Raw genomic sequence first — 14,619 nt, forward strand, 5'->3', positions numbered from 1 at the left:
TGGAGCTCACTGACACACTGAGTCATTCATTAGCCTGTGGTCATTTGGCTGTCAAAGAGAACATGCAAGTGGGCATTAGTAATAGGCAGCCTCTTGGGGTGCAGAAGGGTAGTGTTTTTGTTTCTTTCCCCTGGCAGGGCAGGGAGAAGAGGGAAAGAGACCAGACACACAGATCCTTACCCTCTCTTGTTTGAAATCTGCAAAAGCACCATCTGCATATTTTTGCTTGCTCAGAAGCTGCTTCCTCCTCTCCTGACGTTTGGCACGCTTCTGGAATTCCTCGTTGTGACCATTCAAGTGTGCAGTCAGCTCTGCCGTGCTATGCAATTTCATATCACAGTGCTTGCACTGGTAGACAGCATTCTGAGAGCGGGTGCCACTTCCCAGTATGGTAAAGTCTCTCTTCAAATCCTTGCTGTGGTGGTCAGTGTAATGCATGCACAGCAGCTCTGCTGTGCTGAAGGACAGCTTGAAACATTTTATGCACCTGAATGGAAGCCACTCAATTTCCTGAGCCTCACTCTCCACCTCAGGCTTCTCAAATTCATTCCTCTCCTCAGTTGGAGTTGGCTTTTCATGCTCATCGGCATATACGGCAGTGAAGTAACCCCCCAGTTTGCTTGCATGCTGCTTCTTCGGGAAAACACCAGGGTGACGCTTCATGTAGTGAGACACAATACCCTTTTTGCTGAAGGACTGGAAGGAACAAAGCGAGCATTTCTTCTTCTCTACAGCCCTTCTCAGCTCCTCACTCAACTGAGGAGTGTCATCTTTGGGAGGAGATGGAATGATCACTTTATTGGGTTTGTCGCTTACTGTCCTGGAGGCTGCTAAGCAGTGAGTGTAGTAAGCATCAATGTCATGTCTTTTCTGGTAGTGTGCCGCAAGCCCTTTGCGGATAGGGTTGGTGTAGGAACATAAAGCACATTTGAAGAGGTTGTTCTTGCCCTCTGGCTGTGCCCGTACATTGTTATGTTTGATGCGGTAGTGCCTCGCTATCCCCTTCCGGGTAGAGCAGAAATATTTGCAGAGCTGACACCGGAAAACTGTGTGAGACACTAAATGAGAACTGGAGAAATGAGGTGCTGCAACAGAGATTTCTCCAACATCCTCAGCAGCAATTTCTGGGGAGGCCTTGATTTCAGTCACCATGTCTGGCTCCAGTGAGGCAGACACCTTTGGTGGTGACTGGGCAAAAACATCAAATTCAGGTTGATTGTGGTATTTCTCATAGTGAATTTTGAGCTTCTCCAGTGTACCATGGGTATAAGGGCACAGCTTGCACCTGTAAGCACCATAGCCTTGCTTGAAAATCCTGCTCGTCTCTTCCACATCATTCTGAGCAATATCATTTGACTGCTCCACATCATGCACAAAGTCTTCAGCAGTGACCTTTATTGATGGGTGCCGTTTCTGGTAGTGTGTGAGAACGCCATGAATGCGTGTGTTAATGTATGGGCAATGTCTACACTTATATACAGCCCCTGGGTTAATGTCTATATCCTGAGCAAAATCTGCAGCTTTCACTTTCATGCCAGGATGCTTTTTGCCATAATGTGTCAGAAGGCCATGCAAGTTGTTGTATTCAGACTGGCAAACTGTACACTGATATGGAGTAGAGGAGATGGCAGGGTTTGCAGAAGACAGCTGCACCGTTTTCTCCTGGGAAAGACTGGGATCCTCTGCACACTCTGTATCCTGGTCCATCTGTGACGTTGTTATCTGGTCTTCAGAATCCATCCTGATTCCAGCTTCATCAGGCTGTGTGCCAGACTTCTCAGCAGCATCTTTCTCCTTAATGATATCTAACAGCACAGATTCATCCCCATTCATGGCCCAAGGGTGAAAAGCTTGGTAGTGATTAGTAATATCCCAAATGGAAGATGCTTCAAAAATGCAATCTCTGCATTTATAGGACTTTGCCTCTGTTGGCATCACTAGGGCAGGAGGGGAAGGATCAGGACCTGCCCAGAGTTTAGTTGCCATGTAAGTATAATCAACGTAATGCTCAGGATGTCTCCTTTGGTAATGCACAAGCAAACCACTTGGCTCTGTGTGTGAATAAATGCACCATTCACAGTGATAACCAGCTTCTATCAAGCCATCCAAAAATGCCCATCTGAGAATGGATGTGACTGTAGCTTTCAGTGTCGGGTGATCTTTCTTGATATGCTTCCTCAATGCATAGAAGTAAGGTGAAGTATAGCTACACTGCCTGCACTTGAGGGCTCTCAGCTTTGACTTGTCCCGTTCGGTGCTAGAGGTGTGAGCAGGCACGTTGCCAGTTGACTTCTTCTGGCTGCGATCACAAAGGCTTCTAATGGTGGCTGTATGCTGTCTAATCACATCTGCATTAGCTTTGAAGTCGCGATGCTTCTTTTGATAATGAATGAGCACACCTTTCACGGTCCTGTTTCCATAATCACAGTGCTGGCAGAAAAACATTTCATTCTCAGGAGGATTCACAGAGGTCTCGGAACCACCTCGGCTCAACTGCTGCATTGACACTGGTGGCCTCTGAATACCAGGTGGCAGCTCACCAGCCCTCATCATTGCTGCAGTGGGAGGTGCCTGTCTGATATATTTGGCAGTGACCTTTATCTCTGGGTGCCTCTTCTGATAGTGGACAAGCACTCCAACAACTGAGCGGTTGCTGTATGAACAGTGTTTGCAGTAGTAGAGTTCAGTAGCAAGGTCTGGGGGCGGTGGTGGGGGAGGTGGAGGCTGAGAAGCCAAGTTGGACAGTTTTGGGGAGACAGGTGTCCCCATCTCAAAAGACATCTGAGCCAGGGCAGAGCCCCTATCAACAGAGACAACACGCATGGTCTTCTGAATTCTGAAATATGATGCTTTTTCTTCGGGGTGCTTTTTCTGGTAATGAACCAAAACTGAATGCATGTTAGGGCTTGCAAATGAACACACGTCACAGTCATAAACAACCACAGTATTGACGGAAGGTTCCTTCTGATTTTCACATTCAGGACTAAAACTCTTGGCGGCACTTTTGTTAAAGCCAGCTGGCACACCAGCCCCGCGAGCCACGGGGGTGGAGGTTGCCATAGTTTTTGGAGCAGAATTCAAGATCTCTCTCAGTGTCTGAGACTCTGTGTTCAGCCCTTCTTGCTGCTCAACAACGTAGCTTGAAAATATCATTGCATTGTTAATTTTCACGGTGGGATGCATTCTTTGGTAATGTGGCATTAGACTTCTAACATTCGGGCTTGTGTAAGAGCAGAAGCGACAGCGGTAGATCAGATCAGAATGATCAAAGTTCAGTACATTCATAGCTTCAGGGTGATGCTCTCCATAATGCTGCTGCAGGTCTTCAAAGTTTGTATAGTCAATATAGCACTCAAGACACCGGTATACTGCACTGTGATCATTGGGATCCAGGATATATCTAAAGCTGAATTTAATATAGGGGTGCATTCGCTGGTAGTGGGTGCTAACGCTCCGGGCAGATTTGTTGCTGAAATCACAGTGTTTACAATAGTAAAGCCTGCCAGAGTCATTAAACTCTGCATTCTCATTGTTCTGATCAGTACCATACATGTTTGACTGGCCCCCCAGAACAGAGGCATTAGGGCTCTGATGTTCTTTCATGCTGACAGAAGAATAATAGTCTTCCTCATCTTCTGATAAAGTGAGCTCAATCTCTGCTCCATTGGCAGAATTGTAATCATGCTGCAAGCTTCTGAAGTTTGCCTCCTTCTGGGAATCATTAGCCTCTCTTCCCCACATTTGCTGTGGTGCATAAGAACTGGAAACATCTATCATTGGTTCTGTTTGCTCTTCTTCTCTGTCTAACTCAACTTCTATCTCCACCTCATTGTCTTCCTCCTCTTCCTCATCATCCTCTACATTAATCACAGCATCTTCTTGCTGTTTGTTTTGGTTGATTTTGCTCTGCAGGTTGCTCGCTATTTCGTCAATCCTAGTTCTCTTTTTCACTGGTGAGAGATCTAAAGGGAAATCATTTGACACCTTCCGAGGGGCCTTTGCAACAAAGTTATTTTTAGATGACAGCCCAAGGATCGAGGTCTGGCTCTTCTTCACTGTGCTGGCAGAGGTGTGAGCATCTGCCTCGCTCTCTTGTGGTGTGTTGGATGGTGGTCCATCATATTTCGGCAGGTTGTCACAGAATGAGTGCTTGTGCTGCTGATGAACTCTGAGGCCTTTCAAAGTTGTGGTGGAATAGTTGCACATTGTGCACTTATATGGATGCTGTGAATGGGGCTGGGGTGATTGCTGCTGTTGTTGTTGTTGCTGCTGCTGCTGCTGCACTGGCTCCATCATCCCAGTTGACTTCCTGCCATTTATATTTCCACTCTCATAAGACACAGCACTGTCGTTCAAAGAAGAGGCGATGCTTTCAGTCTGAGAGTTCACAGTGTCCCAGTCTGATGTTGTACCTGTATGACATTGCTTGTGGGCACCAAGCTTTAATGAACTCTTGCAAGTGAAAGGGCATTCGTCACACTTGTACACAGCCGTCTTTCCAGACAGGTGGATGTTCTCAATGTGACGGGAAATGCTTCGGCGGTGCATAGTCAGGAAAGGACAAAAAGGACACTGGAACCTGTTCATATACCTTCTAAAGGGGATCCCCTTTGTTTCCAGGAGCTTGTTGCCATCAGATCCCATCAGCTGCTCTGCCGACATTCCTGTGGTCTGGTGATCCATGGAGTTCAAGCCATTCTCGCTGTCCATTTCATTTAGCTCTTCATCTGAGCTGGAGTCATTTAGCATACTGTTTGTTTCCAGGTCAGCAGAAGAATTTGTCATATCAGCAATTCCATAGCGGGATCTGTCAGACAAATTAACCATGCCCGAGTTGTGAGGTGACTTAGGCTTCATTTGAGGATAAGACACGGAAGAAAACTTGGAAGATGTAGAAGAGTTGGGCCTGATAAGGGAATTGCCCATAGAGCTTCTAAAGTTTGAGACATTAGCGTTCGACATCTCACGTCCTGTCGTATTCACGGACATATAGTTAGAGTTTGGGGAGGCATTCTGGGCACTCTTGTTCTGTACATCAGTTGCACTGGTTCCTTCTTGTTGCTGCCTCAGGCTTGACAGTATTTTTACCATACTGCGGTGCTTTTTCATCATGTGGTCACACCAGCGCTCCCTTCGAGGTGTCTGGTAGCTGCACCATTCACAGCAAAAGTTGCCCCTCGACTTTGTCAGGGGCTTGACCATGGACTCCAAAATGCTCCGCTCCACCACCTCTGCAGGCAGCTCCTTGCAGGGTTCCTGCACTGGCACAGAAGCAGATGTTGATTCAGATATAGCAGTGGCAGCTGTAGGGGGAGTTGAACTCTCTTTCAGGTTGTTTTTGTGATACATTTTCTGGTGCTTAATAATCCTCGCACGCCTGGGTGACTTGTAGGTGCAGAACTGGCAACTGAAAACTTTGCCAAACCCTTCATGCATCATGATGTTGTAATTTAAGGAACTAGCGGTTGGTGGCCCCACTGAGCTCCCCCCAGCCTGTGTTCCATGAACCTTGCGTGTGTGCTCTATGAGGAGGTTTTTGGAACGGAAGTAGCGCACACAGAACTTGCACTGGAAAAATTTGTTGGTTGGTTTAGGATTTGGAGCCATATGCTGACCATAGAAAGTCTGGCTCTGGCTATAGTAACTTCCAGTCCCCATCTGACTTGTTGCATTTTGCCCTAAAATGAGAATTAAGGTGAATATATAAATAAATAAAAACAAATATTGAGGCTTTTTCTCCACCCACCCTATATGCATAAGAACACAACTGCATCTTGAACAACTATCCATCACACCAGGGTTCTCTTACTTACTTATGACTTAAGTACACTCTCCGTAGAGAGTACACTCTCTACACTTATCTATATATCTGGCGACTTTCAGAAAAATGGCCATTGTCCATAACATAGACATATACATGCTGTGGTGTAAACTTTGGGATGGACCATTTCCAAAATAATCTTCTTTGGGAAAAAAGAAAGCTAGTACACTAATAAGGTTGAAAATTTTAAGGTGGTTCACAGTGGTGAAGAACCATGAAAATCTGACAAACAAAAAGCATTATGAAGAAATACACTAAAAGCGGCTAATAAAACCACCCTCCACATTTCTATTTACAGGAAGAGCTGTGGTCAGAATCAATATGGCTGAAGCTAGATATCTGCTTTGCTGTCACAGCAGTAAGAATAATTGAGTTTTTACAATCACATTAAAAGTATTAACTAATATGTACTAAAATAAGCCACATGTGAAATTGATGGTTAGAGCTGAGATTTACCTGCTATTTCATCTGCAATCGTAAATTCATCCTTTACAGAAGAAAACTCAACCTCAGTCTGGTTGCTAGCATTCATGGAACCAGACCTTGGCTGGCTAGGGCTTTCCTCCGAGACATCGGTTGGCTGCAGGAAAGCAGTGTGAACATCCTGAATATGAGCTTTAAGGTCTTCATACGATGGAGCTCGAAAATCGCAGCCATCACACTGCAACACCTCCATGGTTCAAGAACGATCTTTCACATGAGAAAATTCTGCAAGAAAAAGAGAGGGAGAAGAAGAGAGAGGTTTTAGAGCAATGCCATTTTAAAAAATTCTGAAACAGGTAATATCATGCTTGTAAAGACAGTCGTTTCCAGATATTCCATTTACTGCAGTGTAAAACTCAACCTGTGCTTGCTATATGAAGATGCCTCAGTTCGGATTCACATGAAGTCCTACCTAGGTAGCTCACAAGTTGCTGACTCAACACTACAGTCAACGTTCTGACAAATGACTACTGACTCTGTGGACTTTGTCCTCTTGACTTTTCCATTATATAGGACAAGGCTGTTGTTCAGAAGTTTGTCTTGTTCAAAGACCACAAACAGTATTCCAGAGAAATAACACATTACTCCCAAACAGCTGTGTACTCAATTTTACAATTAGAAGACAATGGCTTCTGCCTCTGTGAATCTCACTAACACTTCTTGGAAGTTGAAAAGTATTGCCTGCTTTATCCGCCACAGATTAAAAGCCTCTACAGGAAAAAAAAAAAAAAAAATCTGCCTTTCTTCTCAATATCCTCTCAGTTCTGAGGTTGATGAAAAACCTAGACAACACTGCAATTTGAGATGCAGCCACATGCACTCAAAGTAGTATGGTTTGTTCTACCTTACTTCCACCGTGCCTTGCAAGGGCATCTCCATTCTTTGTTAAAATGTTTACTGCTTAATTTGAGTCTGTTCTGGGGACACAGCCTTTGCAAGATAGCAGTCTTTTGGGAAGGCAAGAACTGGAGGATGGGAAAGACAGCAAAGGAAATAGGAATTTTGCAAAAGTACAACAGAAGTATGAGTAACAAAGACTTTCCTCAGAAACATCATGTCTTCTTTGATTTATTCAAATGCTCTACGTATCTTGAAGTACCAAATAACACAAGATATGGCAATGTGAATTATGGAAGTTTGGTTTGTGACCAACTAACCCTGCTTCAGAGAGTTGTAGATTTATGCATTGCCATGAAAGAGAGGAGACACAAAACACAAGCAAGACAAAAGTCTTAGACTGTCCTACTTCATGCAGTATTTAGACACAAGAGCAACTTTTCTATATCAATGAAAGAATTACTTCTTTAAGTTTCCACATGCTGTGCTGGTACAGGGATAATCTGGGCAGTCCAGAGGTCCAGTATACAAGGGCTGCCTCAAAAGCTGAAAATTCCATGTTTTTTGCACATAAAGTACAAAGCTACTTCTGCAGTGAGGAGAATGCTCCAAAACATTAGTGCAATGATATTAGAGAGGACACTACATCAGGATTTTACATGAAAGAATGCTTCTTCTGATAGCCTGCTAAAATTAACTTCTAGCAAGTCAAATTCTGGACAGTCTGAGCACACAGGCTCTCCACATATTTACCTACATTATTTTGCAGGCTGCACTGTGTCCTTTCTCTTCCAACCCCCCTCTCTCCCTCCCACCACCAATAAAGAAAATGAACGCTGTACCAGCTTCTTTTCGGCTAACAAAGTTACAATAATCGAGATACTCAAGCTTTTATGTGCAAGCACCAGACCAAATTGTGTGGAAGAGGTTGCTATCTGCTCTGGATCAAATTACAGCAGTGAGTGAAGCCCCACCCCACGTCTCCTTTAGCACAGTCCATTAGACCTGAAAACAAATTTTTCCATGGAGCAGACGACTCCTGCATTTAGAGCACTTCACAGAAAAGCAGATCATCCAGTTTTCACTACCCATCCCCCAAGCTTAGTCCTTTCATCTCAGCCAAACAAGCCACAGCTCTGCTGAATGTGTTTATCACACTTTCAAGAGATATGAGCCCCTGCGTCACTGAAGCTTTAAGACTCACTAAGCTGCCCTAGTCCTCTGAGCTTTGGGAGCAGCCATTTTAACTCAGACAACTCCTGCACTGAGAGTCTCAGAGCTTCTCGCCCGTGCACAACATGGCCTCACTTATCTCAGCTTCATCTCCAGCACACCAGGGTTTTTCCTTTTTTTTTTTTTTCCTTTCTTTTTTCTTTCCTCCTCCTTCTTGGGTCACGCTTGAAAAATCAGCATCCCCAGAACACACCTCCCCTTCTCCTGCGTGACTTGCACCCCAAACCATGTCACTGGTGTCCACCTGCACTGCCCAAGCAGCACCTTCTCTCCCTGAGCAGATCGCCGGCAAGCATCTCCTAGGGTTGGTTCCCCTGTCCCATGGATGACAAATGTGATGATTCAATCCAGAAACACAGCATTACAGCATCAAGACACTGGTCCAAGCTGTCCTACAGACAGAGGCAACACAGAGCCGAGCCTCCCAGGAGGAGGCGGGGTTGGGGGGAGGCAGGCGGGGGGCCTCCAGCCTGCCCTGTCCCTGGGGAGCCCTCCTGCTCAGCGCAGAAGACACACCACCCCACTCCCCTGCCAGATTCCAAAGTCTAATGACCTTTGTTAATCACCAGCCAGCCTGTCTGCATCAGCAAACCCTGCCAGCAGACACACCCTTCAACACAAAGGCTGTAGCTATGCCTTTTAAGAGAGGTTCTCTGAAAGCTCCATTGTGTAGAAGAGAGGAAAAACAACACACACACCACACACACACATGCACAAATCCACCCCCTCTGCCCCCCAGCCCCCGAAATCTTCGGACCCTTTAGAAAACACCACCACGAAACGCTTTCAGCTGTCTCTTTCAGAAACTTCGGGACAGCTTACAAAGCAGAAAAAAACAGGGAGGGCAAACCTGAAGTTCTGAAAAAATTGTAATTCTGGCAGCTTCAAGAGGTTAAAAACACCACCATCCCCACCTCCAGCAGTCACAGTTCTTTCATGAGCTGACAACCAGAGAAGGTATCCTCAAGGATGCTTGCTGTTGTCTAGACGATCTTAGATCAACAACAGCATCTTTCTGCTATAAATCAGAAGGATGAGTTGGAAGATCATGACCAACTGCTGATTACAAAACCTGATGGGGTCTTTCTCATGGGTTCTAGCTTTAATGTCTGCAGGATCTCTATCACAAAGGTAGTACCAAGTGATAGAAGAGGTTAATGTTATTGCAGCTGAGAGGAACAAACATCAGGTACAGCTGCATGGACTTCAATTTTACGTTTTCACCAAGCATGAGGCTGAAAGCAGGATGAAGCATTTTATAAGGAATTCTGCCCTACTATTTCCACATTTTTCCTTAAAATTTAGGCATTTCACAAAGGCAAGAAAAACAGTGCTAGTTTGAGATCATATATCAAAAGAAACTGAAACACAATATGTGTCTTTCTGTCTTCTTTATTGTCTGCATGGAATACAGAAGAGAGAGAGATCCACCTAGCCACCAGTGAAGCGCATTTTAACTGTAACACTTTCCATACATACAAACAATACTACTTTCTACATTTAACTTTCTTAAAAAATAAAAAATAATAATAATAATAAAAAAAAAACTACAGTCCATAATCCCTTAAATTTTTGAACAGCACGATAAAAAACTGTAAGGGGGAACAGAGGTGGATTGTGAAGGGAATGAAGGGAATTAGCAAATCCGTTAACTCAAAAGCAGAACAGGAAGCCTGGAAAGAAAACAAACAAACAAACCGACCAACAAAACAAACAAAAATAAGCAAACAACCACCATGAAATGAATCCATAAATCCCACAAGCCCTCTAACATATTCACAACCAGTCTCTTGAGACCACATTGCCCACAGATAATGTGACTTCTAAAATACCCTTACTAATGTGATGCTAACTTCACCAGATTATTAAAATGCCATTGTCTGACTAATTTTCATTTACAACCTTTTCTTAAAATACATGGTTTTAATGCTGAATACGGAGAAGAGGTATTCTTATTTCCTTTATGAGTGAAAAGCTTCCAAAACATTGAGCTCAAGAGATTCTCAAAGTTTTCATAGTTTTAAAGACCCAAGCTAAGTTTTCAAATTGTCTTTGACATACTCCTCTACGCTCCTGAACATACGAGGAGAACATCAGAGAGAGTTGCATTAGATTTCTAAGTTTTTAAAAATCCAAAACAAAAGATAATTGTGCTTGTTGAACAACAGTCATTACAGAATTTGGCAGCAGCCAAAGTAGTACAAATCATTATGTTTAAGTTTGGTTTTAAAGCTTCAAAATACAAAATTAATTGTGAAGCCCAAGGCACTGACCTCAAAATTGAGCTTCTGTGGTTGACTACCCATCCGTTATATTTTGAGATGGAGTCAACGCTGCTTCTAGAAGTTAAGAATATGCACATGCACAACCACAGCTGAAAAGGTCACTCAGACCACACACACTATATCTGAACTTCCACCTCAATATTTTTAACATCGCAGTTAAAATAAAGAAATCTCCAGTTTTCCAATCCTTGCCACACTCTGATGATCAGACATGTCTTCATCCCTACCTCACACATGCAGGTTGCACTCAGCGGTTTTCACTTTACTCATTGCCAAAGGCGAAGCTGAAACACAGCAATCCTGGCGTTACGCTCATGGCGCCAGAGGCAACAACACCGTCCAAGCCTGTTTCCACATTACAAAGCTCCCCTGGAGGCACAGACTCTGTCAGGGCACTGAGGGCACCCACAAGCTTTGATGTCCCTGCCTGGTCCCCTGGGCCTCCCCCTAACTGCCCACAGCCTAAGACCCCATCTCAGCCCCATTCAGGTCTTCACCACCTTGCCCATGGCCTAGGATCCCCCCATGGCCCTCATGCCTGCCCAGCGAGAGCAAGGCGGGTCCCCGGCTGCCCCCAGATCTGCCCTGAGATCAGCTCTTTCCCCAGGAAGGTGCCTGATGCCCGGGCGCTGGGACAGGCCTGGCTGCCAGGCCCTGCACTGAGGTTCCGGGGGGGGGGTGTCTCCATGGCACCTGCCCATATTAAAGCGTATCAGCGTAAACAAAACATTCTCACAGAGGCTGGAGTCATGCATCAGGGTGATATTTTTCCTTTAAAACATGCAGGAAGCTTCAGCATTGGTCTACTGTTCCCTCGCCACCATTTTTTTGTTTGTTTGTTTCCTATTGGAGATTAGTCCACCAGAAATGAACTATCAGACACTAAAACAATGTGATTAGCATGTAACTAACCATAGACACATTTTTCAAGAATCCCATGGATAACACCACAAGCCAGGCAATTTTCCCTGCTGCACAAGCTGGGATTTCATGAGAAGCTAGTGCCTACAGGCTTGGTGGGTTCTCAGAGGCACTGCTTGGGCTCCTGACAGTACTTGCTTCAGATGGTCTGATGACCTCAGGTTTAGGGCTTTTTCCTTCTTTAAAAGCAACAAACAAAACCAACAAAAACACAACCTCTTTTTATAAAACAAGATTGCAATAGGGAAAATGGGCAAAACAAGTAAAATTACAGGAAGGGTGAAAAATCTGAGGAACTGGAAACCTGAAGACTGTTGTAAGTGAATGAAGACATCCTCATTTTTCATTTATGAGAGAACATAATTAGTGAGGAACTCCATGAGTAAATTCAACTCTCAACTAAAGTCAGACAAGCCTATTCAACTCATGTGTCTTTTTTAATGACTATATTCCATTCAAACTATAGCAGTTCTTGGTCCTCCAAGGGTTGACTTTGGAGCCACTCATCCAAGCTCATATAAAAATAAACTGAATTGAAACACTGGTTCTTTTCCACTTTTTTTTTTTTTTTCCTTGAGGGGATGAGGGGAGATAGGAGACTTGATAGAACTGGACATTGATAGGAGCCTATGGGTTGAGTTGCAACTGTCCACTCACATAAGGTTAATTCATGGTTCCTATTTTCATGTAAAGCATTTATGGTAAAATATTATCACCAGATATAGGTTTTACTGTCAAAATTTCCATTCTGATATCCAGTTTGGGACCATTTATGACATTTTGAAACTCAACAGTTATACCTTTGAGAGTAATATGTTGTCTGAGATATGTGATCCTCATTTCTGTTGCCCATTTCTTCCAGTAAATATTTTACCATTTTATTCTGGTTTATTGACCAACAAGGAAATTTATAGCATATTACAATATAAGATGTTGTCAAAGTTTTTGGAAAGAAACTTCTATTAGAGATGCATTACAACTCAACAATAAAAATGATCTAAACTGAGAAGAGACAGACCCACCCACCTTTTTTTTTTTTTTTTTTTTTTTTTTTCCCCTCCTCTAAAATGTCCACTTGGAAGACCGCTTGAACTTCAGGTGAGTTCCAGGTTAGATTCCTTCTTTGCACAATATACATCAAACTTGTCAAAAATCTCCCTGTCACAGAAAACAGGATGACCAACTTGTTCATCCCTATGAAGTCACCGTTTGCTTCAGTTGCATCTCTGTACTTCAATGCAAGCATTCATTTAACATACAAGATACCATACTATGGGTCACTGTAAAGCTACAGCATAGCTTGCAAAATCTTCAACACTAGAGGAAATATAAACCACATTACTCTTAAAACTTGGAGCAACACAGGAGCAGCTATGCTGGTAGCTGCCCAGCAACATGGATGGCTTTTTTAGTTAGAGAACAATGATTCACAGAACTTCTGGTTATTTTTCCCGGAGAACTCAATAGGTAAACATATAAACGACCTGAAGCAGGTCCATCAGTATCAGTTCAACCAGTTCCCCAAGACTATGACTTTTCAAAAAAAAAAAAAAAAAAAAAAGGAACATGATGTCAGTTTTAGCAATGTATCATCAATAAAAAAGACTGCAGTCCCCAGCCTCAAGCAGACACAGCAACTGAAAATTATCTCACTGCAGAAAAAAAAACCTCAAACTTCCCCACCAGGGAAGACAAAAATCAAGGATCATAGAATCATAGAATAATTAAGGTGGGAAAAGACCTCCAAGATCATCTGGTCCAACCATCACCCTACGAACAATGTCACCCACTAAACTATGTCTCTAAGCACCAAGTCCAATCGTTACTTAAACACCCCCAATGACGGTGACTCCACCACTTCCCTGAACAACCAATTCCAATGCCTGACTACTCTTTCTGAGAAGAAATGTCTCCCAATTTCTAACCTGAACTTCTCCTGGCACAACTCTAGTCCTATCATTAGTTACCTGCGAGAAGAGGCAGACCCCCAGCTCCCCACACCTTCCTTTCAGGTAGCTGTGGAGAGCAATAAAGTCTTCCCTGAGCCTCCTTTTCTCCAGACTAAACAACCTCAGTTCCCTCAGCCTCTCCTCATAGGACTTGTGTTCCAGGCCCTTCACCAGCTCCATAGCCCTTCTCTGGACATGGTCCAGGGCCTCGATGTCCTTGTAGTGAGGGGCCCCAGACTGCACACAGTACTCGAGGTGTGGCCTCACCAGAGCTGAAAACAGGGGGGCAGTCACCTCCCTGGTCCTGCTGGCTACACTATTCCTGATACAAGCCAGGATGCTGTTGGCCTTCTTGGCCACCTGGGCACAATGCTGGCTCATGTTCAGGTGAGCATTGATCAGCATCCCCAGGTCCTTTTCCTCTGTACAGCTTTCCAGCCACTCTGCCCCAAGCCTGTAGCGCTGCATGGGGTTGTTGTGTCCGAAGTGCAGTACCTGGCAGTTAGCCACGTTGAACCTCATCCCACTGGCCTCTGCCCATCCACCCATCCTGTCCAGGTCCCTCTGCAGGGCCTTCCAGCCCTCTGACAAATTGACTCTTCCCTGCAACTTGGTGGATGGAACACTTCATCCTAAACCCAGGTGTTCCTTACAACAAAATCAAATCAATGAAGACAATTTAGATATACGTAACTTAAAAGAGCCATGAGGTGGGGGCTTTACTTTTTTTTTTTTTTTTTTGAGCCATGAGGTTCATTCAAGTTACCTAAATGCTGATCAATCAATTTGAAATTCTCACAAATAACTTCTTTAACTTTTTCTTTGGTATCCTATTTGGTATAAATATATATTTGTTCTTTATGAGAAAAAAAAAAAAAAAAGTGCCTGAAAAGCAGATTGTAAATATGACGGCACTACTTAATTAAAATTAAGAAAGCATCTTCCAAATGTACCTCTTCCCTTCCTGACAGTTAGCTGTCAAGCATTACGTGATACAGAGCATGGTCAACTGAGATGTAGGATGAAAAACTTCAGGACTATGAGAATGCTCTCAAATATTAAATTATTTTGCTCCAAACAAGACTAGGAT

The 14,619-nt window shown here is 43.8% G+C and overlaps 1 protein-coding gene across 5 annotated transcripts in view; it reads right to left on the reverse strand.

The window, feature by feature from the left end:
* Nucleotides 1-14,619, reverse strand: part of ZNF462 (zinc finger protein 462) — a 96,525-nt gene that overhangs the window by 49,677 nt on the left and 32,229 nt on the right. For 4 of the 5 annotated variants that reach the window (XM_082784382.1, XM_082784383.1, XM_082784381.1 and 1 more), the window contains exons 2-3: nt 6,278-6,529; nt 181-5,678 (exon numbers count right to left, since the gene is read on the reverse strand). In XM_082784382.1, the coding sequence (XP_082640508.1) occupies nt 181-5,678; nt 6,278-6,497 (5,718 nt within the window). In that variant the 5' untranslated portion in view covers nt 6,498-6,529. The remainder of the gene's footprint in view (nt 1-180; nt 5,679-6,277; nt 6,530-14,619) is intronic. The other variant, XM_082784384.1, reaches the window with a different exon arrangement.

The sequence above is a fragment of the Aythya marila genome (assembly GCF_965140915.1).
Source record: "Aythya marila genome assembly, chromosome: Z".
NCBI classification, from domain to species: domain Eukaryota; kingdom Metazoa; phylum Chordata; class Aves; order Anseriformes; family Anatidae; genus Aythya; species Aythya marila.